At 47.1% G+C, this 26,684-nt stretch overlaps 1 protein-coding gene and 1 long non-coding RNA gene across 2 annotated transcripts in view; both read left to right on the forward strand.

The window, feature by feature from the left end:
* Nucleotides 1–21: 21 nt before the first annotated feature.
* Nucleotides 22–7,893, forward strand: AREG (amphiregulin; the record flags this gene model as incomplete). The annotated part of the gene is made up of 5 exons (XM_014938336.1): nt 22–199; nt 3,043–3,226; nt 3,677–3,835; nt 5,601–5,703; nt 6,631–7,893. Coding segments are annotated over 4 exons (609 nt in total), but the record flags the coding sequence as incomplete, so codon positions are not given.
* A 2,479-nt stretch (nt 7,894–10,372) lies between these two features.
* The window catches only part of LOC106885844, a 45,801-nt gene continuing 29,489 nt past the window's right edge, over nt 10,373–26,684 (forward strand). Inside the window, exons 1-4 of the long non-coding RNA XR_001411514.1 lie at nt 10,373–10,479; nt 15,831–15,930; nt 20,488–20,663; nt 21,540–21,679. This is a non-coding gene — a long non-coding RNA (uncharacterized LOC106885844). The remainder of the gene's footprint in view (nt 10,480–15,830; nt 15,931–20,487; nt 20,664–21,539; nt 21,680–26,684) is intronic.

Genomic DNA, 26,684 nt, shown 5'->3' on the forward strand with positions numbered 1-26,684 from the left:
CAACGGCGCCGTTTCCCCCCCCTCACAGCCAGCCGGCCCGCCGCCGGAGACTCGCACAACGCCACCCAGCCCCAGCGGCACGGGGGACACCACGGACAGCGGGAGAGCGAGGCCGTGACGGGTCCCGACTACGAGGAGGATGAGGAGTACGAGGAGGCGATGCCCGTCCACCAGTACCTCGTGGAGGACTTGGTCCGAGGTGAGCCGGGGGCCGGGTGCGCTGAGGTGGGCTCGGCAGCGGCCGGCCTGGGGGCTCTCCCCTTCCTTCTGACTGACCCCTCCTGTCAGGGTGCAGCGCTAGGCTTGTGGAGCACGGAGGGAAGGTGTGCTTCTCTGTGAAAGTGTTGTCTTGAAAATAGGCTGTCAGGGATGAAAACTTAGCACGAGTGCGGCAGGGCTCTGTGGAAGAGGCAGGGTAGTGCGAGGAGGCACTGCCCACCCACCGGTGTATCAGGGATGGGTTGATTGGGGGTGAGCAGGGCCAGGTGTGGTGAGGTGGGCTCATCACAGGGCCAGGTGTGGTGAGTTGGGCTCATCAGCTCGGCAGTGGTGGGCTGGAAACTTCTCTGCTGCTTTCTGCCTTGCCTCTCTTGTTAGGCAGCTGCGTTTTGCTCATATGGAGTAAAAGCATGCTTTTCCTTGAAAGTGTTGCATTAAAAATAAGCTCTCAGCAGTGAAAACTTAGCGTGAGTGTGACTGGGCTGTGTGGGAGCTGCAAGTTCGCTGATTTCCTGCTGTGCTGCTTTCCCCTGCTAAACCTGACAGGAGGGACGTGAGGGGGCAGCTGTTTGGGTGCTGTTTGGCCCTAAAGGTGGGTTTTAACATCAGGTTGTCTGTCTTCCTCCAAGGATGGCTTATTTGGGTCAGAGTTCACTAAATGTTCTGGGAAAAAAGCCACTTAAACGCATGAAGTGGCTGCGAGGAAGTTCATTGAGCATCTTTCAGGCAATGCTTCACTGTCAATAGCTACTGTGTGAATTTATTGTAATTAGTCCACTTGTAAGCTGTGAGGAGATGTGAATAGCCCACCTGACTATGGGGCTGGAAGGAATTTGTTGATTCAGGCCTAATAGAATAATACAAGCCAAATACCTGCAAGGGATTTGTACCTCAGCAGATGTTAGTAGGCTGATGCTGTTAACCTTGAGGGATCTGGCTACTGCTTTTCCTCTGGAAACACTGAGACTTGAATGAAATCGAAAGGATCTTTTAGGTGAAGGGGGACCATGCTCAGTCTGGGGAATTTGTGGACCTTTGCTGGAGTTTTTCAGGAGCTGAAGACCTCCAGGGGAAACAGGAATGTCAGAGTTATTGAGCAGTTTGGCCTGTAAAACTACTGGCTTGGTGACTTAAGTGTTGTATAACTGCACAGAAACCAGATTTGTTACCAAAGGTGGTTGGTTTGTAGACCAGCTTTTCTACTTGGCATGAGGTTTATCTGCGGAGCCTTCAAGCTGTTATGATTCAACTGCGGATGGCTTCCCTGGCTGTGCAGCTTGCAGACAGGGACACAGATCAAACTGACAAGCTGAGCCTTGAAGAGGGAGGAATGGAAACGGCCTCAATTATCAAAGTGTGAACCTAAATATCAAGTCAAACTGGACAGAGCAGGGGCCTCAGCTGGCAGTGGTAAGCTTACACTTCTAGGGACAGGAAACCTTGCTGCAGGAACAGTGTTCCTCATTTGCATATTAATATAGCTTATACCATTTGAATCAGACTTCTGGTTGCTGAAGGCATTTTTGCTTTTAAGTAACTTCAAGCCAGGCTTGTTGCTCTAGAAGTTAAAATGATCAGCTGTCTAGACAACAGTGAACTACACCTTGTTTCTTTGTGCAGACTCTCTTCTCGTCGCTAGAAATATGGGGTTAGGAAGTAGTTGGATCAAGTCGTGTCCTATTGTGGTGATTGCCTGTATGCATGGTGCTCTAGGTAAAACATTAATAGTCCAAAAGTTATTTTCATTAGGTCTGCAGAGCGCAATGGTGAAATTCAAGATAATTGTAAATAGCTTTACTCTTCTTAAGACCTGTTCAAACTCACCTGGTTAACTGTTCCTCCTGAAAAAGCAGAGTGCTGAACTGAAGACCTCCTTTATGGTTAGCAGTGAGGGGGTGGCTTCTTCAGAGAACTAGTGTTTTACCAATTTGCTCTAAAACAATGCTATTGAGCTCTAACTGCTGCATGGAGCAGCTGCAGAGCTTATTACCCTTAGTCAGTGGCTGACTTTAGCTTGTTCTCCCCAGCGAAAGGGAGGTGATTGCCCTTGCTTAAATCCAAAGGCTACTAAGTCACTAGCATATTAAACCACACTCTTCTAGAGGTTTGTCTTAATTGAGATAATGAGGGGCAACAGTAAGCGGCGGCACAAATAACCTGACTCTTGTGGACTCTCCTGCTTTCACTCCTTCCATGCACTCGGCATCTCCCTCAAAGTAGGAGAACTGGAAACAAACTATCTTCTGCTGAAGACAGCACTGCAGGTTATTTGGGAGAAACAAGTATGCTAACTGGGATAGCAAGCAGTCTTGCCTCTGCAAGTGCCCAGGACTATCTAGTGAGTTGTAATGCCTTTCATCACTGATGCAAATAGAGGGTTTAGAGGAGTGGAGGCTGTTAGCCTTGTATCTGAGTCGATAAACTGGTGGATAGCTCAGCTCAGCGTGCACTCCATGTTCCTTGCAGGTCTTTGCTTGAACCTGTATAGTTTCACTCAAGTGGCTTATCCAGTGAGATGCTGCAGTCCTTCAACTCTGATCTTCATCTCTGGTGGCGCTCTCAGCTCATCTGCTTGTACTGCTTTTGGTCTGCATTGCACAGGACTTAATGGTGGCAGAGTTGCACCTAATGAGCTCCTAAGCTTGCTGCCTTTCTGCTGGGTATGAAATACTCAGCTGCATGCTCACTTGCATCCTATGCTTCTTGGTCACAGATTCTTCTGCAGTGGCCATCCCCCTACCCCTCACCAAAGTCTGTAATTCAATTTTCACAGAATTTGGCTTTTTAGTGTTGCTAGACTGAGTCATCTCATCCTTTTTTCAGTTGAACCTGTGGTCAAACCCAAGCCAACAAAGAGGGGGGGTGAGAAGAACGGTGGCAAATCAAGAAGGAAGAAAAACAAAGGGAAAAACAAAAAGAAAGGGACTCCCTGTGAAATGGAATACAAAAACTTTTGCATCCATGGTGAATGCGTATACCTAGAACATCTTCAGATGGTGACCTGCAAGTAAGTCACTTGTACCTTGTGAGTGAGGTGTGATTGGCATGAGCTGGTGGCGTATGAGGGCTCAGAGGAAAAATCAGTGTCAACCTGGCATAGACCCATCTCCTGCCGTATTTTGACTGAGAATCTTTCTGCCATGTAAATTAAGTGATGATGGAATCTGAGATGCATAACAAGCCACTGAACTCATCAGTTGGTCATAAACTCAAACCAAAAGAATGAAAAGGCGTGTCTTCCTGGAACATCACGCCCAAACTAATCTCGACTTGTTGAAATGCTGACAAACCTTGTGCTAGAGCCGTGACTGCATTTCATGAACATGCTCTAAAGGGAGCATCTTGAGATTCATGGGAAACTCTGAAGATGTCTAAGTTGGGTTTGAATGTGTGTGGGTGTCCTTGGCTCCAGACAGCACTGGAGCTGATAAGAACTTGTGTTAATGTTTACTTGCAGGTGTCATCAGGATTTTTTTGGTGAGCGCTGTGGTGAACAGTTCATGAAGACTCAAAAGAAGAATGATGTGGCAGACTACTCGAAGACTGTGTTGGTCGTGGTAGCTGTCCTGCTCTCGAGCATCAGCTTCATTACTGTACTTATCATAGTGATAGTGCAGTAAGTATTATACTCTTTGGTGTCTGTCTAGCTTAAGTGTGTGTGGGGCTTGTGTCCAGTAGCCCTGAAATGTGCATGGCTCATCTAAATTACCTGTGTGGAAGACATGCAAAAGGGCTGAGTTCTTATCCCAGTTTGGATATGTCTTGAGGGCAGAAGCAAGATCTGAGAAATTCTTAAGTGACTAAGTGTTCACTTACCCTCTCTCATGCTTGGCTGTGGGCAGCCTTGGACCCTTATATTTTAAAACAAGAGCCTTTCTGCTCTTGCTGCAACCAGGATAGTTTCAGTGCTGCAGAACATCAGCAGGAAACAGAGGAGGAGTGTTAGTGCTGACACAGCAGTGCCTTCCCTGATCCTTGTGGAGAACCTTCGAGTGGTCATGTAGCAGCCTCATGCATGGCTGTTATCCACCCGCTGGGTACACAGCTGGAGGGGAGGAGATGGTGCTCCAATGGTCCATTTATTAATGAAGGTTGTTGGGCTTTAATTACATTGGGGGGAAGCAAATGGGGGAACAATTTTCTGTCAGTCCCAAATACTGTAGTGCTTGCTGTTCAGATGGAGGGAACAACCATTGCAGCCTAACCAACTGCTGACAGGTCTGCATGGTGGGTAATTGGAATCTGGGGTCCTGTTTAATTTATGCCTGTGAATAAATTAAAAGAGCTTTTCTGGGTACATGTTTCAGGCCATATATCAAACCCTTCTTTGTACCTGCTAACAAGCAGTATGTAGCAGTGTATGCCTGTCTGTGCCTTTGTGTCTTGCCAGGAGTTTGTGCTGAGGTTAGATACTCAGCACAGGGAGCCTGACACCAGTGTTCCCTGAGTATTGGAGCAGTCCTCCAGTTCTGACACTGCAGCTTCACTGCAGTAGGGCTTGGGATATTGTAGGTGAAGCTCAAAAGTTCAGTCTAATTTTAGATCTTGATGAAGTATGTCAACTGTATTGGGTACGTGCTGTACCCTTTCCTGCAATTCAGGAAACAAGGTGTGCATTTGTCACTTACAGTTGCTTCATATTTAGATCTGAACTTGAGGAATGCTGGGATGAACACTTGTTCTCTGAATGCTGCCTCATTCCTCTCTGCTAGGAGAGATAACCAGTTCTGTAGTGCTGTAGGAGCAAATGATCGTTGTTAGTTTCTGGAGCAAGCCATGGACTAGAATTTCGTTTGTTTCGTGCTCTGAACCTTCACAGGCTTGAAGCATGAAGTTAATCGGTATCTTCATCCAGAGAAGCTAGATGGTCTGTTTGGAACAGTTACTACAAAAGACAGAGAAATTGAGAGAAAATCAAAAAGCAGCTTGCTTATATGTGTTCAAGGGATGCATCAAGGGGACAGGGACTTCAAATACTTGAAGTCCACAGGGCTGTGCTGTGGGGAGAGGAAGGCAATCTGGTCTCTGCAGCTGCTTGCTAAAGCCACCAGGAAATCCGTTCCCCAGAAAGGCTCCTAGGGCTTTGCTCAGTTCCAACAATAAACCCGCTTCATCTTGCTGCCTATTTGAGCTTAAGTGAGGAAGCCCTGATGCTGTGAGGCAAAACTGCCAGTGCCTGACTTGGCTGCTTCTTGATGTAGTCAGATACTGCTTGATACTGAATGTTTAAAAGCTGTCTTGCTTGAAACTTCCTGGTGCTGATGAGTTGCTTGAGGATTCAATGGACATGAGTCTAAATGTTGCAGAGGATGTGGGGGCTGGTAACAAGAGAATGTATGTTGGGGTTTCAAAATGACCTCTAACATGCTGTAATTCCACAGGGTCAGGAAAAAGTGTCCTCAGTATGATGAGAAAGAAGAAAGGAAAAAACTTCGACAAGAAAACAGAAATGGCCATGTTGGTGTGTAAATGAGGAGAAAGCAGGTATGAAAGCTGACTTGAAACACCTTTTGGTCCTTCCAGGCTGGAGTTACCATACAGGAATTGCATGCATGTTTTGCAAAGTTAGTGTTTGCTTCTAACACTTGAAGTGCCTTTAAACAAATAGCTTGCGAGTGACTGGCTTTGTTTTCTGGTGTCCCAAAGCCACCTGAGTAGTTCCAAGTTCCTCAGCAGTGCTGGTAGCTTCCTCGCTGCTGTCTTGAAGGAAAGGTGAGGATAGGAAGTGGTACTGTGATAAGTGGACTTCTGAAGGGGAGAAAAACCCAAACCCCAATATCTGTGCAGAGACAGGTTTAGTGCAAAAAAAAACCATGGTAGACTTCAATGATGTCAGATGGTGCAGCAGCCAAGTGGATCATCTACCCTCATAAGAGAAGGATTGAGCTTTTTCATGTCTCTTCTGCAAGGCATCAGGAAGCTTCTGGTGCTTAGAAGCTGTAGAGAGAGACAAAGCTGCCGGTTCTGTGAGCACCATGGCCTCTCAGTCAAGTTTCATACTGTCATAGCAACTGAGTGCTGAAGCTCCTTGGCCTAGGTGGATCATAGTGTATTTCAATGAGCAAGCAAGTTGGTCTCTTCTGAGCAACAGTGTACCTAACAGCAGACTCGAGGACCCTTACTGGACAGGAGTTACACCACAGGCTGAAGGAGAAAGCTATAAAGGATAGTCCTGAGAAGTTCTGGCAGAACTCAGGAGTTTTGCTTTGCCACATGTCAGCTACAGACCTTGTCCAGGCTTTGTCCAGTGACAACTTAAAGCTTACTTGAAGCTGAAGAGTGTCTAGCAGAGTGTCCTCAGGTGTGTGCACGTACTTAACCTGCCTGCCTCAGGTGTAGGTTTGGTGCGGTTCTAGCACCGAGCGCTTGGGTCTTGGGTGGTGATTAACGTGCCTGGTCTGCCCCTTACAGAACAATTCTGATGTGGCCACTGCCAAGCTGCAGGGTACCTCTGGCTACCTGACACATCCACCTGGACACTGTGGGCTGGAGCTGTTACCACTAAGCCCTGATTCATCAAGACAGAGGCTGCTGCAAGGAGATGTCAACATGCCACTTGCTACTGAATCGCTTGCTGGGGAGGACAGTTACTGCTACATCTTGGCACAATGATGTGGAAGGAGCTGCCGCTGTGGGGTGGAGGACCTGCCATCAAGACCTGCTAGAGACTACTGCTACTGGGCCCTCTCTATCGGTGCTGGAGCTCCAGTCTCTGCTGTGCTGTGGATGGACTTTCTTCTGTCAACAAGTCTCCTCTAGCAGCTCTAACCTGAAGGGAGAGAGCTTGTTGCGGCTTTCAGGAATGGATGGAGGGAAGAAAAATCCCTTCCCTCTCCCAAAGTTAAAAAGGGAAAAGCTCTGGATGGCTTCTCTCCCTAGACCCCAGTGGATGAAAAACCTCATTCTGCTGTCACTGTGCTCCCTGTTGATATCAGCTTCAAAGAACTTCATCTCTAGTTCTGACTTGCAGGGCGTTGGTGACAGATCTTTGTCAGCCACACCTGGGTTCTGTTACTGTATGTGTGGAAAGTAATACCTCTGAATTGAGTAGGACTCGTTGTGTGAGTGGAGCTATCCATTTGCGTGTGTGCTAGCCTGAGTTCAGATTGGTCTCCTCAGGATGCTGAGGCAGTAAATGCAAGTTCTGAAGCTCTGTAACTGAAGGAAAAGATCCATGCTCAAACCAGCTGATAAGCCTGGACCCATCTGTTAGAAACACAGAGCTGCTTCTGTTACCCAGATACTTGATGCTGCTTTAAGCAGCACTTAAAGTATAGAACGCTTCACATCAGATTCAGTCAGTTGAACTTGACCAAGAACCTGTTCCTTCGAAGAATTAAATTCATGCACTGACACTCTGCAAGCAGTGGCCTCTTGTGCTCTGCCTTCTGGCATGAAGAACTCAACTTACCTCAAACTTTTCCGACCCAAGTGTCCTTGGTTTCTTGAACTGTCCATGCAGTCTTGAGCACAGAGTATTATTTGAGTTCAGTTTCTTCTTGGAAGAGTGAATGTGTTCTGTATAAACAGAGCAGAATTCTTCTGGTAGCAGAGAAACACCATTAATTGTCAAGTCCTATCTGTAAATGTGTAAATATTTATTACTGTATTTAATATTTAATGTTTCCATAACAAACTTATTTATTTTATAATTAAACTTTTTACATAACCTAATCATGGTAAAATTTTTTTCTTACTCTCGGGAGTACATGTAAACACTTGAAATTAGAGCTTGGTTTGTCCTCAAAGCAGGAATTTCAACACTTAAGAGCACAAAGTATGGCTGTGAAGAATTACAGCCATATGTGAAGTATGTGCTTCATGCTCTCACAGGAGTGCAAGTTGTTTGTAAACAAAATGTGCAAATGCAAGTACCTGTTTCAGTAGGAAGTCCATTTAATTCAACTACAAAGGAATCTCTTAGTTACTGGGTTAGGGAGGGGTTACGTGAGCCATCTCGTTGGAAGCAAAATCTGCAACTGAAGTTGGAGCAAACAAGTAGCCCTTTGCACTGGACTAAAGGGCTGGGAATAATGAAGAGGGAAAGGTCTTTCATCTCTGTGTGGTCAGAGGGAATTTGGACAGCGGCTTGAGACTTTGGTCTTCAGTAAATGAGGAAAAGTAGAATAGCTTTGGGCCAGTGACTTTCTCAACAGAAAGGCAGCCTTGGCCCTTGCAGCCTGCCTTGAGTTTCTTTTCTTCCCCAGGTAGTTATTAGTCCAACTGCGTGCTGATGTTCCTTCTAAATGCTTCTAGCAGCGAGCTGGGGTCTGAATCCAGAGTTGCCTGCAAAAAGTGTTCAGGGGGTGAGTTTGGCTTTAGAGACCCAGTTATAAAGATGATTGAGAATCTTGTTTTGAGGCCCTTTTTTTTTTTTTTTTTAAAAGCACCTTTCAGGGCTGTTGCTGGCTGTAGCTTAGCTTGAAGCAAAGGTGAGGAAAAAAAAAAAAGAGCACCCAGTTTCATTGAGGACCCAAGTTGCCTACCTAGTGTAGGAGTAGAGCCTAGCTCTGTCCAGAGCAGCTGAGATGTGCTTCCCTTGGCCTCCTGACTTGGCTGGGTAGCTCGGAGAGCAGCCTGCATGGTATGGAGCTGAGGTACAGGTAAAGGTGTTGCAACATCTGTTGGGAAGATTGCAGGACTTCATTCCAGGGAACTTGCTTCATTACCAAAGTAAACAGTGCTTCTCCGAGCGGCTTTTCCACAGACATTTGCTATTAGAGCTCTGGCAAGAAACGCTGTTTCTGTCAGTCTTGCCAAGCTTTTTGCTTTGGAGTAAACAAGCTCAATCTCAGTGGTAACTGAGCCATAGCCCAGTGAGACTGGGGATGGATTACAGCTCCCATTTGAAAGCCGTGGGACTCTTCTTGCAGAAACTCTTCTATCTCTAGCTGTCTTTCTGGACTGAATATCAGGATTTCTACTTGGTAGGCTAAACCAATGCTACCATAGGAAACTGAGCTGTTTTCCCAGCTTGAAAGCCTAGCAGCAGTGAGGCTACTAGTGTAACTTGTAAATTCCATCTCTCGTGCAGTTTTGGTGCTCTGACTGCTGAATGGACTGGAGGGGATTTGCCAAAAACAGGCAGTTAGGAACCAGAAAGGCCCAACTGAGCTATTGCTGGAAGGTTGGACTCTTGAAAAATTGAGTGTCAGCTTTTTCAAAGCCAGGCATTGTCCTGGCTTGGACTTGAACTCGGTGTCAGGAACGAGGAAGGGAGATGGTTGCTGAGTCTCCTTACCTGCAGTGGAGGACAGGCTTTGTAGAAGACTTGTTCCTCTCGAAGGGTGTAGGTTGCAGCCAGGTTTTCTGAGAGGTAGGGCAGGCAGCACCTCCCTCAGAGAGAAGGCTTTTGCTCTGGATCGGTCACATCCAGCATTGCTATAGTGCTTGCAAGCAGAGCTTTTCTGTGCCTGCTGTCTTCTGCTGGGCCCAGAACTGCCCATGTTCTTTACCATGGCTTGCTGAGCCCTGTAAAATGTTTTTTTGTGTTGAGGGAATTCTGCTTTGAGAAGTTTAGTGCAGGGAATTGAGGGCAGATCTGCCTGTCTAGGAATGACAAGAGATAATTGCAAATTCAGAACTGACATACAGCTTTGCATTTAAAAAAAAAAATCCCTTAATTATGTTTTTAATCAATTATAACTTCTAGCAAGCAGTAATATTTTTTTTTCTACTTGAGCGATGGCCCTGACTAATAAGAGCTTGCTACCAGCTTTCTAAAGTAATTTTAATGCACAAGCACTATGAAGATCCACAGTGTCCAGTGGGTTGGTTGCTGAAAAAAACCTAACACATCAGATGGGTGGAACTATATGTCTGGAAGTCTCTTGCTGTCCAAGGATGCTACACTTGTGTGACAAGCAGATCTGATCTGCTGCAGGGCAAGGCTAAAGATAATTTTTATTGTTGAATCCTGCACAGCCAGGTCTGCTCTTCAGGATGTATACATCACCTGACTTTTACCTTGCTCTCCTCGCCATGTTCCACTAAGCATACTTGGGTTTCTGGTCCCACAATACACATCACCTGGCTTTTACCCTGCTCTCCTCGCCATGTTCCACTAAGCATACTTGGGTTTCTGGTTCCACATCTTACTTCTAAGTTACATCTCTGGAGTTTTCTGGGCCTTTCAATGGCAATGTTTCTTTGACAGGAGAGCTTTGGTGTCTTTGTCGCTTGTGGCTGCCTCAGCTGAGACCTGGAAGAGTAGCCTGATGTTCTTGCACAATTTTCTGCACACACGGCTGATTTTGCAAGGTATTTGCGATATCCAGATCATCATCCAGGAATTTGGTAATGTGAGGGTCATGTCTGCTTGCACAATTCCTTCCTCTTTCCCAAATGTTTTGTTCTCTGTAATTATTGCATTTTCTAGAAAAAAGAGGATAGCTCCTCATGGTGTTTATTGTGTGTTTATGGAGCTTTTGGGTGTTTTGTAGTTGTCTGTGACCGGAGTAGCTTCCTGTCTACTTCTAGACTTCACTCCCCTTCTCCCAATATGCCCCTTTTCCCTCAGAGCAGTGGCAGATGTCACTTTGAATCTTGGCCTGCTGGATGTTACAGGAAGGCCAGTTCTATGCTGTGGCAATGAAAAGGTATGAGTTTGAGTTGTTTTCTTTTCTGTGGTAAGTCCAGATATACTTGGACATCTACGAAGGTGTTTCTACTGGGTCGATGTTGTGCAGTGGTTTGCCTAAGTCCACCTTTGAGTTATTCCATGCTATTTCCAGTAACTGGTGTAAAGTTTTTAATTCTTAAAATAACTTTGGGCATTTTTTATATCAATATACTTAACTAGCCTGTTAGCGCTGCGAATACTTTTTTATACCAATATACTTAACTAGCCTGTTAGCGCTGCGAATACTTCCCTAAACTACCTGAGCAAACATATCTGAGAGCAAGGTAGTTAACTGAGCCAAACACTCACCTCTTTTTGAAGAGGTTTTCTGGATGCACTAATCCTAAACTACCTGAGCAAACATATCTTCTTTTTGAAGAGGTTTTCTGGATGCACTAACGGTGTGTCTCACTTGGGTGAACAATCCTGCCATCGCTGGGCTCTTGGGGTGTTCTCTGTGGTAGGAAGTGATGGCTTCTCACCCTTGGTGGCAGCTGACTGCAGGGAGTGAGCGTGCTCCGGGAGCAAGGGCCGGGTGTCAGAGTCTGTTCACAGGAGATGGATCAGTGGACAGAAGGGTCAGGCAGCCTTTAATAAGCAAACCTCGATTCCCTCTCATTTTGTGAACAAAGCTGTACATACCTATCGTTCCTCTGCTGGTTACACCTTCCCTGAGCGAGTAATCCTCATTTACTGCAGGTCTGGCTTTGCCTGTGACTGGGGAGTTTGCTCGGGTGAGACAGCTATGCCTGTGAGTGGCAGAGGGAAACAGCCAATGTTTGCTCACTGTGGATCTAGGCCCAAAGCCAAGGAAGCAGGATTTGTGCCTTTTTCAACCAAAAGAGACCTGTGAGGTGGGACATCTAAAATCCAAGGGGAAAAAGTGCTTTGAGAATACATTTTCCTAGTAAGGAGAGTAGTAACTTTTCTTGAGAAAAAACAAATTTTCATTTATGCGCTTTTTGTGTCAGAAAGATATATCTTTTTGTATATAATTCAGGGAAAAAAAAAAGCCACTTTTCAGCTCAGCGTTTTTTGACTGAAATAATGCAGCCTGTTTGCATTTTGGGACAAAAAGCAAAGCTAAATAGTCCAAGAGTGTAATCTGATCCATCATTTCCAATATGACTTAACCTAGATGTCATACCCTCCTTCCAACACCATCCCTGCTAGGTCAGGTAACACCATCGTTACTTGCCTCTGGATTCTTGCCTACTGGTGCTTTCCTCCAGACCTTGGAAAATAGCTGCTGCCTTTGAGGGCAATTTCCTTACACAGCTGGTAGTGAATTTGTGTTTGGGTATCAGACAGCAGTGACTTACAGACTGAATTAGTTCATGGGTGGTGCCTGGAACCTTCAAGTTTTCCGGGAGATAAGGAAGTACATGTTTTAGCATCAGTTATGTTCCTTTTGCTTAGGAAAGGGAATCTTTTCAGCACTGCAGGTATCTAGATAAAAACAGTGGAAACAGAAATGACTGTTAGGTGTCTAAATCGATTAATATATTTTAAAATGTCTCTATTAGAGCGTCCACAGCCCCTATGAGTGTAGGGTTTGAGCACCTCAGAGGCAATCTGGACATGCTGTCAGATCTGCATTCACTCTTATTTCACTGCTGGGATGGTAAGGTGAATTGGTGGTGGTCAAACAAGAGCTGAACCTGGTAGCTGTTCCAAGTGTTAGCCCCAAGATTTCCCTTCCTCTTGCATCATAGAATCATAGAATTGTTCAGGTTGGAAGGAACCTTAAAGATCATCTAGTCCCACCCCCCTGCCATGGCATCCTTTGCCCTCACATTTCTAAACAGTATGATTTATGTTCAGAAATTATTAAAGGTGCACACAGAAAATGCAGGTAGAAGGAGTTGCCAATGAAACTTTCAAATGTAAATTCCATGGGCACGGAGTTAGCGTGGCTCCCCTTGCTATCTGTCTGCACTGCTTTCCTACCGTATCTGGCTCCTTCCAGCTAAAAGGTGCTTTCCTGCCTTCTGCCCGGAGATGATTACTGTCAGGGATGAAAGGCAGACACCTCTTGGGTGGAGCAGAATGGAACAAAACCAAACCAGAGCTTAGGGCAACAAATGTCCTGTTGGGTCTTAGTCCCTCTCATTTGTGACGAAAGCTTTTCAAGAACCTGAACAGTAGCTATGTGTGTCAATCCTGTTTAGACGTTCTATGCAACCACTAGCATATTGCCTGAAAAAGTTGGGATTTCAGCTGGAAGGAGAAGTGAGGTGGAAGGGTAGAGTAGCAAAGTTGAGCAAAATGGGCCAGAATAAATACAGGATTTGACATTCTGACTCCCCAGCAAATACCCCTGCCATGGAAAAGTAGTAACTTCCCTTTCAGTTTTAAATACTTATCAAGCATAATTTCCATGAGCTCTATTACCACCTATGAAGGAGCTCTTGAAGTGCTAAATTCAACCAATATCACTCATACTGCTATAAATGTTAAGGAAAGGCATAGTAGGGAAAGTCAAGGCATATTAAAGCATGGCATACCATGCTATGCTACATAAGTGCATACCATAGTGCCAGTGTTTCAATGCCTTTTGTAGGCTCAGGAAAGGCTTCATGGGATAGTGACACAGTGATGCACACTGTGACATGGATAAAACCAGAAAGGGCTTCCAGGCCTTTGAAAAGCTTGTACCAACAGCAGCAATAAGAAGATAAAGATCCCCTCACCATGGCTGAACACTTATTTTTCTTGGTCACATTTATGGTCTTTAAATTTATGAGATGCCACATAGAAAAGATGTGTTGCCATTAGCTACGTAGCCATGGCTTTAAAAGATAAAGTCAAGATTTGAAAGAAGGCATGAGGTCCTCAGACAAAAATGCTCATCATTTTCAAACCTCTAATTAGGTGCACAGAGACAGCTATTGTACATACAAGTTTGGTGATGGCTCTTGCAAATAGATAGCCAGGGGAGTTCTGTGTTTGGAGTAGTCCCTGCAGATGCAAGGGTAGTTCTGCTGCAGTGGAGGATATACAGTGACTGCTTTTATGCCTGCTGCTTGGTTTTCTATTTTTAAAAATTTAAAAAGAAAAAATCATTAGCACTTCTCTGTTCTGTGTCCATCCCAGCAGTGCAGACTGGAATTGAACTGGTTTTTCTGTGGGCTGGCACAATTTACATAAGAAATCACTTACTGCAATGCTAATGAGCAAGCAGTGCAAGACTCAACAACGTGTGTCTTAGCAAGAATATTGCAGGAAAAGTTGGGAAGGGGCAGTGAATGGTGATGGCGGGGAGCTTGGTAGCCATCAGCTCTTTCTGATCTCAGTCCCAGTAGCATCAGTGCGAGTTCTGTCATTGTTTTAACCAAAGCTCAAGGAAAACAGCAGCTTTCAGAATATCCCATCCTTTAGCTGGGGTCTGAAAAACTCTGCTTTAAGACATGATTAAAGCATTCCATAATTCTCTTTGTCGAGATTATCTTGGCTTGTGCTAATAGCTGCTTTCGTTCAGAAGACGTACGTGGGTAACTGCGGCCTTCCCGGTGCATCTGGAATTATAGCTTAAACACATGGTCTGAATTTACATCTTTCTCTCTGGTTTCACCTGGTTCTGGAGCGTACTTAAGGCGTGCTCCCCGTTCAGCTCTTCCATCTCCAGGGTGCTTTAAAGTCCACGCTCTGCTGCAGAGCATGTCACACAGAGCTGGCACACACTGAGTCCCGGGTGGGAGCAGGATGAGCGTTGCCACTGAAATAACTCCATGCTTTTCCGTCTCACAGCGATGTTGCACAACACTCTCTAAATGAATCCCACTCGTACGTCCCAAGCAAGGGACGTGCATGAGGGTGCAACGCTGTGATCCAACATCCACGGGCTCGCTGGTGCTGGGGAGATGCTCCACAGAAGGGTAAACTCGCAGAAAAACAAGGAGGTTCGTGTTGTCTTGGGAGGAACCAATTAATAACAAGCATTATCTCCATCAAGTGTTCCCAGCTTTAATGAGGGCCGAAGGCCTTTTGTCCCCTTGCTCAAATTTCGTCACAGCCGTGGCGGGTCGGGGCTCAGCTGTGAGCCCGTCTGGAGGGAGCTCTTTGGGAAGCAGCCGGCTGGTCTGCCAGGAGATTGGATCCAGTTGCATCAGCATGGGAGCAGGAATGCTCCTGGGGCTGGTGGGACCAGTCCCGACTGGTTTTCCCCATGCTCCTCCCACAGGAGCTCCTGCAAGGACATCCACTTACCTCACCAAAACCTGGGTGATCCGGGGATCCGGAAAGTAGAACAGCTGTTACCTGGCAAAAGAAGGGAAGGGATTAACCCTTCCCTGGGCTCCAAGCCCAGTGACAGAGTGAAATGATAAGTGAAACAGCAGCAAAAGTGCTCCCAAGCCGTGCTATCTTTCAGTGTCACGGCTACAGAGCTATCACAGACAAACATCTACCAAAACAAGGACGAGCCAGGCCCTTGTTTAGTGGAAGATTAAATCAATTGGTCTGTGCTGATTAACAGCTGATGGTACAGATAACTTTATGGAAAGCACTCTAGCCTTTCAGAAAGGATGTCTCGGACCGACAGCTTTGTGCAGGGTTATCGATGCTCGTGACTTCACTGTGAACCTTTCCATCAGTGATGGTGCTTTAAGGAGGAAAGAGTTGCAGTTTGGGGTCTTTTATATTAGCAGCATTTCAGTATGAAGCTTTGGAGAAGTATTCTGTACATGTATTTGTACGCATACACATCAAATCTAGATATCTGCAGTTGTCTGGTGCTGTGGAGGACTAGACGAGGCAGTCCCTTCAGGGCTCCAGTCCCTGGAGATGCTTAATGGTGTATTGCACAAAGAGCTGGCTCCTGGCACGGAGGCATGGCCTGAGAACCTAAAGTTTCACATACCTGTTTTGAGCAAGGACATTTATGGCCCCTAGGACCAGAAAGGATGGAGTTCAGTGTATGACCTAAATGTTACCTTAAGGACTTTTGAAAATAGCAAGACTTAACTTTATTTCCTTTCCTGATTTTTAGAGTCAACATCATGATTTGGGAGGCCCATCTGCCAACTGTAACGTGGCTTAAGCTGAGAAGCCTGAGACTCTGCATGAGGAGCCAGCTTCAACCTCAGCAGGTGAGTTTCCATCTCCCATCCAGGCAGCACGGGAGTGTGATATGGGCAGACATTCCAGCCCAGCTGAGCTCAGGTGCTCTGGAGGAAGTAGGACAGGCAGCAGACAAACCCTCGGGCCTGCTTATGAAATATTGCTATGCAGTAGCTCCCAAAGTGAAGTGTAGGGAGGCTCACAGTTACCTGGGGAGGAGGAAGCAGGGGCTGGGGGGAGGCATTTTGCTACTAATGCCATGACCTATGCAAAACGAAGCCTGACAATTGCTTCTTCACCCCACTGCCTTCCTAATTACTGTTGGCGAAGCAGCCTGACAATTGGTTCTTCACCCCCCTACCTTGCTAATGACTATTGGAAGAGCTGTCTCCAATGCAAAGCATCTGGGATGACTTTGTAGCACAGAGAACATTGATTAAACAGATGGTATCACCCACAAGCGTGGCTAAGCCAGCGACCTTGTACATGTCTTGGGGAGAAACAGGATATGCCACACAAGAGAGTGCTTTGCATCGTGCTGCTGTGCCCACACGCCTTCTGCCGTGACCTGGTGTAGCATGTCTGCCTGGCCTCCCAGGGGACACTCACTCGCAGCCCACAGATACACTGCTCACATGGCTAATTGCAGCTCAGAGGCCTGGCTGGTGTGATTTGGGCCACTGAGCACAATGACATTGGGCAGGAGAGAGCCACGGGAGGTGTTTCTTTTTGCTTTTCTCTGTGCTGCCCTGCTGGGAAGGGTTCATCCCACCTGGAGTATGGGCTCCTGGTGCCTCTGGTTGCTCCTTGCTGCAGTCCCTCTCCTGTAGGCAGAGTGGTATCTCTGTGTGTGTGGATAGCTGTTCCCCACAACACACGTGCCCTTCTGCGCTGTGAGTTGCAGTGTGTTTCCCCAGGAACCCCAACCTTCTGCTTTCCCTTCCGTAGGCAGTTGAGATTGGTGGTGCTTCACACCTTTAAGCATCCTTTTCTCACCACCCTTTGTCAGATCCATGACAGGTACTGTGTCTTCTCAGAGAATCGGCACAGCTAAGGGGGGAATTCATCCCAGCATGGGCAAAGACCTGTCAGTTGCCTTCCCTGTGAGACTCATCTCTGTGCACACATTTCTAACTTTTGCCATTCACTCGTGACCGGAATGGGCCCCATTAGCGTATCAGCACTGCTCTGATGTCCAACTGCAGTGTGGTGGCAATGCCTCTCCTGGACCTCTTTGCTGTCTCCTTCAGGCTTGTGCTCACTAAGCTCTTCCCCACATTGTGTCCGAAGCGCTGTGCTCTTGGCTATTGCTATGAGGGGAAGGTTGGCTGGAGGTACCTGTAAGGTGCAGGCGGGTTCTGCAGTGTCTGGGGTGTTACCTCACTCTCTGGAGTCTACCTTGAAGAGATTAAGCAACCAAGACCTCATCACACTGGCAACAATAGTGTGACCTCCTTTCAGAGCTGTAGGAAACCAGCACCAGGGCATTGACCATTGCCTCATGCTTCCGTCAGCCCACTCAGCTCCTCAGGTGCTAATGTAATTTATAACTTCCAGTGGATAAACTGGAATGGATCCATTGTAAAGAATCTGTGACTGACTAACTCTTGTTCATTGAGCTTTAAAGGTTCTTCCAACAAAATCAGAAAGTACTAGGAGCACAAGAGGCGGTCTGGAGATTTCAGCCCACTCGGTGCAGCCTCCCAGAAAGGTTTCCTTCCTCCTCTAGGTAACTATTCTCCGTTAGTGAGGTGCCCTAAATACAAATGTGTTTCTTCTCCACCTCCCAGCTGACGAGGTGTGAGCTGCAGCTTACAGGGGGGGCAGTGAGCCAGGCTTGGCAAACCAGCCTCCCTTTTCATATTGGCTTCCTGATGCAATCTCTCACCTGCCTCCCAGGGCTGGTGCAACCAAAGCGTGCCTGCCTCTGCTCACTGCCGAGTCTCAGTCATACACCCATCCCAATTCCAGCTGTCAGAGCTGAGACCCCTGAAGAGCAGGACCCGTGTAAGGTCCTGGTCAAGTCAGGCCTTTCTCAGAGGTGTCTACTGCAGCCCTCTAGGATTTTTGGTGAATCACCAGAACACAGGAGGTAAAGAGAATCTGCCGTGAGAAATGCCGTGCGATCATTTATTCCCAGCCTACTGTTGAGGGTTTGTTTCTTCCTGTGCTACCAGGACCATGTGTAGAGTCTCTATAACTGGTTCTCACCCATCCACTATTTCAGGATCTAGGTGTATCTACTTAGTAGCAAAAATTTATATAGGTTAATTCCCACACTCCCAATGAATGAATCATTAAGGGAACAAAGAAAGGTGCCTCCTTTAAAGTATCACTGCCACCTGCATTATGAACATACGCCCAGGTTTACCTGTGCATATTTAACCCCTTATCAGAGCGAATAAATGACAGTCAGCTCTGGCACTGGCTGTACCTCTGACATGGTTGGCAGGAGGAAACACATTCCTGCACTTGAAAGTGGCGTGCAAAACTCAAAAGAATGCTGAAAGAGAAAACATAACCCAATATAGGATTCATTTAACTAGACCTGGCCAGAGGTATGTCCCACCTCCCACACCCTTGGGGGGGAGTGATACCCTGCAGAAATGTTTAGCGTCTGGCAAAACTGAGCTGGAAAAAGTGTACCTCCCACCAGGAAAGCCCAGAAGCCTCCTTGGCAGTCCTTGACGAGCAGTTTGAGTGGAGCAGCTGACAGTCAAAGCCAAAGGATGCAGTAGCTTCCAGGGAGAGCAAATTGTTTCTTCCTGAGTGCAAGTAAGAACAGCATCCCCTTCAGCTGAGAACTGCAGATTGGCCTGAATTGCAAGGGGGAGGAAGGGGATGGCTGTATCTCCTGAGTGTTTTTCCCACTTGGTTGGGTTGTCAGTGTACAGTCTGAGAAGAGGTGTGCCCCAAGGATGCGAGAGGAGATAAGCCACTGCACTGTATTAGCACATGAAAGAAAAAACAGTGGGAGCTTCCAAAGGATGGCAAAGGTTCAAAACCTGCTCACAGAAGCACATAGTTGTGGATGATTACTGCAGCACACTCCTCCAGCCGGAGGTGTGGCAACAGAGCCTGAGATGAGAACTAGCAGAAAGTGAGTAATGCCAGTGCCATTCTTAGTAAGGAATCCTATTTTTAGTACGGATTGGCTTGGAATATAAATGGCTTTAAAATCAAAGAGCCAGTGAAAGGAGAGCTCCAAGTGAAAGGTGCTGACTGCAAAGTGCAGCCTTCCTCTGCAGATGACCCCAAGACACACAACGGCAGAAATCGCACAGTGTGGGCTCTTTGGCCCAATGCTCTCTCCGTGCACCGTCTCACTCCCCTTTCTTTTAGGCACTGCTAGAGGCAGGATCCTGGACTTTTCTTTTGGTCCCTGCACTCTGCAAGCCCCCAGTAAAGTGCTGTGCAGCCAGGGGCTCCTCTTCATCCAGGCGGGGAGACAGAGGCACCACAAGACATCAGGCAGCAGACCTCCACTAAAGGTGGATTGGTGTCCTTGTCTTGTATCTAGCTTGCCTCCAAAGGAAGGACAGAAATCCCACCTTTTGTTTCCATCACTGAATTAAATGTGGAGAGGAAGCACCGCCATAAAATTTTCCAGCACACCCGATGCTGGACACTCCAGAGGGTTCAGTCGTCTGATAGGTGCTGAGTTGCTGGCACTGAAGGGAAGGTAGTGCCTAACTCCTTTTGCATCCCAAGCTACTTAGAAAATTAAGTGCAGAGGGCAACTTGAAAACGAGAGCTGTTACTGGCAATAACACCTCCTCCCTAGGCACAGACACCTTCTGCCCTCACAGGGGCTTGCTTGCTGCCAACTCAGTGGCTGCGCATTGCACTAAGCTGCACAGTTCCTTCTGCCCGGCAAGAGAAGCAAAACCTCTCTTTCTTGTCTTTGTGCTCTGGGTGTGAGGCCAGCCCCTCAGCCTTCTGCCTTTTTTAAAGAGCATAGCACCCAGATGAGAGCCAAATAAAGAAAAGAGATAGTGTCTCTCACGGTGACTCAGGAATGGGTAGTCTGGCCGGCGGTCTGTACATGTGTTGCAGACATGGCTGTGATTTCTGGAGATCTGGTGCCCTGACTCATCTGTAGGACATCTAGAAGTCCTAGGCAAATGTCCAGAGGCCTCACATTCTACCTGGACACCATTACCCATCAGAAAAGAAGGAGCAAACTAGGAAAACCCTGATCATTTGTGGGCCCTCCTGTGTCCTGCACGTGGATCTGACCTGCCCGCTCCTCTAGTTGTCACTTGGACTCAGCTAACAGATATAAAGGTGACTTCGCCCTTTGGTTCTTCATAGTCTTTCAGTGTAAATAGCAAAACAAAAACTGGCTCTCCACTGCCATGAGGCAGTCTCACGTCTGAGATCCAGGGCACTTTTTGGAATGGATTTTGCTTTAAGAGCAGCTGATGAGATGTTGAAAGTAGAGGGATCTAAGAGATCAGAGATTTGGAAATCCACTTTGGAAAGCCTGTGGTGGAGAGGGAATGGCTTGGGGGCTTCTTGTTTGGTTTTTCCTTTGCTGTACAGTATTAGAGGTACCATCTGGGATTTCTCTGCTTTTCTAATAGGAGGGACGTGGAGCAAAATGAGAAGTTTGCAGAATGGCAACCGTCCCTGTCACCAAAGGGATGCTTTGCTCTGGCCTTTGCTGGTGTTACCTGCACACCATGCTCTGGGAAAGCACCTCTCTGCTCTGAACACGTGCGGCTGCAGGAGATACTGAAGTTCAGGAGAGAAGGTTCAGGTATGCGAAACAATGGGTGTGATCTGAAGGCTTGTGTGTTTGCTTTAGAGGGAAAGAAACACAGTTTAATACTTCAGGTGCTCTCCTGTGATTAACATATAATCTCACATGGGGAGACTCTGCTGGGGAAATTCTGCCCTGGGATCAGCAAACCGGGCGTTCGTAAACGCTGAGCACAGTTACAGGTGGGAGGTCTTGCAGGGACCATACTGCTTTTCTTGCTTCTGATCAGAATGGCTGTCTAGCAGATCCATGACATCTGTCCAGAAGCAAGAAATGTTGCAGAAAGGTCTAATTTCACCCTTTTCAATCTAAAAATATCTTAATTAGTCTATAAATGATCGTTCAGTTTTTAACCCTGCAAATTTGTTTTTTAATTTCTTCTAAGATTAAGAAATCAAAGAAACGGAATGTTTTGTTCTGCGTGGAAGAAGATGTTCTGTTTGACCCGGAATTTTGTCTTTGGGTGTGTTTCCATTTGGGTGAGAACGCAGAGGGATATTGACTGTGAGGTGCGAGTTCTCTGGGGTGCCCAATGGGGACAGAACGCAAACTGTGTGGGCGCAGGGACCTACCCTCTCATTCACTCTGTGCTACGCAGGATTTGAAGATATCTTTGTTTACAGTAAGGTGACCTAGGTGTATGGCTTTGTCCTTGCTGCTTATCCACCTAAACACACCTCAAAGTAAAACGCAAGCGGCTATAAATAGTTTGGGATCCTTTAAGACAAAATACAGGTGCAGCAGAACCGCATTGTGTGGTCCGGGTTTCACGGATGACAGAAGAAATCCTACTGAAATCTGTGGTTCATTTTCCAAAGCCCGGAGCACGCCCTGAAGTCGCTCACTGTGGTGCTTTCCCATTGATCTCAACAGGGCAGAGCTGGGCCCGTGCTGAAGGCTTCTGAAAGCGCTGCTCTGCGATTGTAGATCTGGTCCCGTCGCCTCTTGTGACCTCAGCCCTGTTTCACCGCTGCAAGAGACAGCGAGGTCTGGCAGCCCTGCTCGTCTCCAGAGTAAGTGCTTAACAGATACCACTTAGTATCTAAATATACAGTGTAATTGCTGCAGAGGCCACAGCTCTTAATAACAAGCATTGATGATGATTTATGCAGTTCTTTTTCTCTATTGGGGAGACGGGAAAGTAGGAGTAGATAACTGCGCTCCTGTTGGAGCAGTTTGGGTTTACCTGGATGGTTTGCAGTGTGCTGATGAATCCTGGTGTTTGTTCTTTGTTTCCCCCGTGATTGTGTCTGTGTGCAAATCCCTGGGGTTTTCTGAAGGTGTACTCCAGGAGTGGGGTGAGTGAGAGGAGCAAGCCTTGCTGTGAGGGCAGAAGCAGGATACAAATGGGCTCTTAGTTTCAGTAGGAGACAGCGAGGAACTGCTGTGAGCCTGGGTGTGGAGGAAATATGTCAAGGCTCTGAGCCAGGACTGGATGGCACTGAAAAGCAGGGAAAGCAGGAATAGAGTTGGTAGGGTCATGGTGAAGCCACCGGACAAGTACATCTGAGGTGGAGCAGCAACAAGTGCTGTAAGGCCAGCCCACAGAAAAGGAATATGATAGTGGAGAGGTGGAGACTGAAGAGATGGGCAGAGTCGGGAATGATACCTCTGCATGTCAGCACGAGGCTGCTCTAGTGCTGAGGGCAGAGGATTTAGATCCCATAAGTTGTGCTTTTGTGCTGGCTTAAATTTGGAGAAACGGGAGGAGAACTGCGCTTTGCGCATTAGCAAGTTCCACTTGGAGATGCCAAAGCATTTAGTTTCTGCTGGACTAACCGGGATGTGGCAGTGTTGCTGCAGTGCTGCCTGACCTTCCTCTGCTCTGAGGAGTGAGCTATGCAGCCAGGCCATGTTTCTTACCATTCTGCAGCCAGACAGCTACAACTGGTCTGAACAGCCCGCAGAAAGGAGATCTAAAGGCACTGTGACAGCTCAGCTACAGGTTGAAACAAGGCTTTGGTCCTCGTCAAACAAAACCATGTGATTTGGCTCAAACTAGCCCCAAAGAAATATTCTGGGAAATATTAACATTTTGTGAGGCAATGAAGGAATTGCTTGGCTTCCTTTTTTCCCTCCCTCCATTTTCTGTTTACAGGAGAAGGTATGACTCAGGAGAAAGGAATGAGGAAAGTTTGAGACATTATCTCCTGATACAAATGACAGGGCCCATGCTATAGAAAGACTCATGCTTTTCCATCAAGGTGGTTGTGTGGGTCTCGGGAGAATGAGAGAAGTTAATAATCATGGCTTGGGCTTGGCAAAGAATGAGCTCTGAAATCCCTAGCCCCTTTCTCCATGAATGGGAAGAACCCACAATTTTTCAGAAATGATTGAAAAGCGTTGTGAAATGAGGGGGCCATTCAGAGCACAGGTGACAGAGTGGGCAGGCCGTGTGTTCTTGTTTTAATGCAGGCTTGTGGACAGGAGGTGGGCTTGGCCTCACCAGAACTTATTCAAGAGTACCCATCACTTCTGGAGGCTCACTCTGGAGTTGTACACAAGTCACCACATATGTTTTGTTGCGAGGTTACTTCCCCAAGCCCAGTGGATTCTGCACTGGCAGGACTTTGCATTTGTACAGGTTTGTGGGGTTTTTTTTCTCCTGAATCTGAAATCCATCTGCAGGGGAATTAAGCAGTAGAAAATATGCATGCATGCACTGTTCCACACGTGTGTGCAGACGTGGCTCATCTGTGTCACGGGCTGAACCCAGCTAAGGAAAGGCCCCATGTGCACCATAATGACCTGGATACTTTCTTGCCCTGTGATGGTTCAGTTCTTCTGCAGAGATGCTCGGGCTGGCTGACAGAGAGAGCCAGCAGGGAGATGCTGCTCCCCAAGGGTGCCGGTCCCCCTGCGTGCTTGGGACTGGCTCACCCCTCCAGAGCAGCCCCCCAGAAACCACACAGAGCTGTTGCTGGGCGAGCAGAATCAGCAACAGGTCCCTCGGTTCCTTTATCCTGGCTTTACTGAGATATTTCAGGCATGCATGATATAATGACAGTGTGCTGCAGCCCCAAGGTGTGGTGGAAAATCTGGTTGAGCACGCTGGCCGAGCTGCTCCCCACATCCTCAGCTGGGACACGCTGTGAGGCACAGCTCAGCACTGCTAGCACAGGAAAGACAGGAGCTGCTTCTCTCTCGCTTCGGCCTGAAGAAACCGCATTTTTCCATTTTAATTTTTTTCCATCGGCTCTTGCATCCCGACATAAGTGCTTGAGTGTGTGTTTGCATTTCTAGCTATTAGGTGCTATCTCATCTTTTTATGATGATTATCTCTTGAAGCCCCATTTGGGATCAGGGGCGCCTGTTGTACAAACCCACTTGTTTCCTTCAGATGCAGCTTTTGGAGGCAGGTTATTCTCTCAGCTGCACGGGCCTCTCTAGCCTGTATTCACAGTCCTGCTCTGGGGTCTCTGGGACATCGGAGCCCCACATTCTTAGTGTGTGACGTTGTGGAAGGTCAGAGGGTTTGTCTGCAGGGAATTTATTGTAGGATCAGATGTTGCACCTGGGCTGAACGTGAGCTGGAGACTAAGAAATTGGAGAGATGATCAAAACAATGCTAGCAAGATGCGATCCACAGCTGTACCCTCAAAGGACTCTGCAGGGAACCTGCCTTAACATCAGAGGTCAGGATAAATATGGGTGTTGAGCTCCGTAAGGGAAAAAAAAGTGCAGCAATTTTGGTCAATGCCTTTATCAGTCCAGCCCTGTTCTGGCTTCTGGAGACTTAACACCCCATCCTGAGTTGGAGCAAACTGTTGCAACTGTCCTGGTCTGCTTGGGCCTGTGTGGAGATATGACTGGGGAGGACACTTTGATAAGCAAGTTCTTTCTCCCTCAAGACATAATTGCACTTTTATTGTCCCAAATCAACAGTTGCTGTGTATTTATTTAACATGAGAAGGATGTGGGAATGCAACTCTCCATGCTACTTCTCCACCTATCTTACACCAACCTGAAATACTTCAGTGCAAGTCAGATCAATATGAAGCCAGATGTTCTCACAGCAGCACATGGCTTTATGAGCATCGCTTGCCTTCTTGTTGTCCTTGCTGAACCCCACCACACCTGACCACAGCGGCCATAAGGTACCAAACCATGAGTTCCCTGCTCTACCTTGCAGGGGGATGTCACCCTCAAGGGTCGCAGAGCTCAAAGAGGGGAATGAGGACCTGATCTGTCATTCAATTAAAACAAAGTCCAGCAGGAAAACCCAGTGGCATGTTTTGCTCTGTCGATTAAAAGTTCAGAAGGGAACAAAAAATCTGTTTGGTTTTCTTGAACTAATCAGCTCATATTTTTCTTGGAAAAATGGAAACTTGTGAATCTGTGGAAACTGCATTTGCAATAGCGACTGCAAGAAGTTTATGATTTTAAATGTATAACCACTAAGAATTTTTAAAGAAAGGGTAGTAAAGGGAGAGAAGCCAAACTTTACTGACCTCTTAGCTTGGGGTCAGTGTTCAGTCTGGCAACTTCGATAGGCTTCTTCCAAAGACTGCTGGGTCTCTTTGGCTGTGTGTCTTGGGGCTGCACCATGGTCCTCGAGTGAAAAATCCAAGCATCCTCTCTCCTGCGACTGGCGAGGAGTACTTCTTGTTTGTGCTTCTGATTTTCCATGCGCAAAACCCTTCTGCAGGAAGAGGAAATGAGGCTGCCAGGCCCAGTGGCTGGCAGAGAGATTGCAGGTTTCCTTTCAGCTTCCTTGTCTGCTGCCTCAGTTTCCCCATCTGTAAAATAAGATTAATAATCTTTGACCTGTGAGCTCTTTCCTGGAAGAGGAAAAGGATGAGAGTGGAGAGAGGCGTAGGCGCTAGAGCAACACACCCCGTGTTCCTGATGCCTGTGTGCCAAGGAGGCTGTTACTCACAGAGGCTGGACTGAGAAATAGGAGCAAATTTCCTGTGCTTCCAAGCGTTGGTTTCTGATCCGTGCCTGAATTTGTTACCCTTAGAGCTGCTCTTTTTGCTCACTTGTGCTGGAAAGACTGTCTCCCCCTCTGTGAACACACGCAAGTGCTTGCACGGGGGAAAGTGGTCCACATCAGCATTCCTCGCTTTGTGCTCTCTCTTTTGATAAACCTTAATATTTCTTTACCTTCGTCCTCCCAAACACTCAGGGCTCTTCCCATCTGGGCTCCTGTAAACAGGCCCTTTATTCTGGCATGCCTGTACTTAAGCCATCGGAATAAAAACTGGCATGGGTGACATGAGGAGGGAAATACAACACCTCAGCCAACAAAGGAGGCTTGGAGAGGGGGACAAATGGCCCGCCTTGCTTCCATTCTGATCCTTGTTTTGGCACTGGGAATGGACTTCGGTTTGTGTTCTCTTTGGCAGGTGAGCCAAAGGCAAGCCTGGGGAAGCCCTATTTTCATCAAAGGGCTTTGGCCCGTGCCTGATTGCAGCGTGTGGCAGGGGCTGAGGGCAGGAAAGGCCAAGGCCAACTGCACGGTGCACAGCCCCAAGATGTGCCTGTACTTGTACCTGGGCAGGAGGTTCTGCCAGCGTGAGCAGCAGGGAGGTGATCAGCCATACCAGCCTTTGTGGCTGGAGTCCAGGAGAACAAAAACTCGGGGTTTTCATAGGGAATGTGTACAGAAAGGGACATTTTCCCTAGCTCGGGAGCTTGGAGCTAGGAATGTGCTTTTATATGAATCTCGTGATAAATGGACCGTTCAGCAACTTCCGCTGTAGGTTTCAGAACTCTGAAACCGTGGCAAAAATGTTAGAAATTTGCTTGTGTAATGATTACGGGAAAGGACAGACTGATGGCCATCTGCTCGTACATACTCCCTTTTTGGAGTCACGATTCTCTGGTTGTGACAACCATTTCCATAGCAATGCAGAAGTGAGGGTTAACAGATTCACATTAAAAGAGAAGAGTATGAACCCAAGGTTTTTTAAAAATGAATCCTGTGAAATGAGCGCTCTGAGCAACCACCAGTAGAAAAGAAACACAAAAGGGTGGTTTCCCATTCAGGAGGTGGACTCATAGCTTAGGAGCAAA

This window comes from Calidris pugnax, unplaced genomic scaffold (assembly GCF_001431845.1).
Source record: "Calidris pugnax isolate Ruff unplaced genomic scaffold, ASM143184v1 scaffold72, whole genome shotgun sequence".
In the NCBI taxonomy this organism is placed as follows: Eukaryota; Metazoa; Chordata; class Aves; order Charadriiformes; family Scolopacidae; genus Calidris; species Calidris pugnax.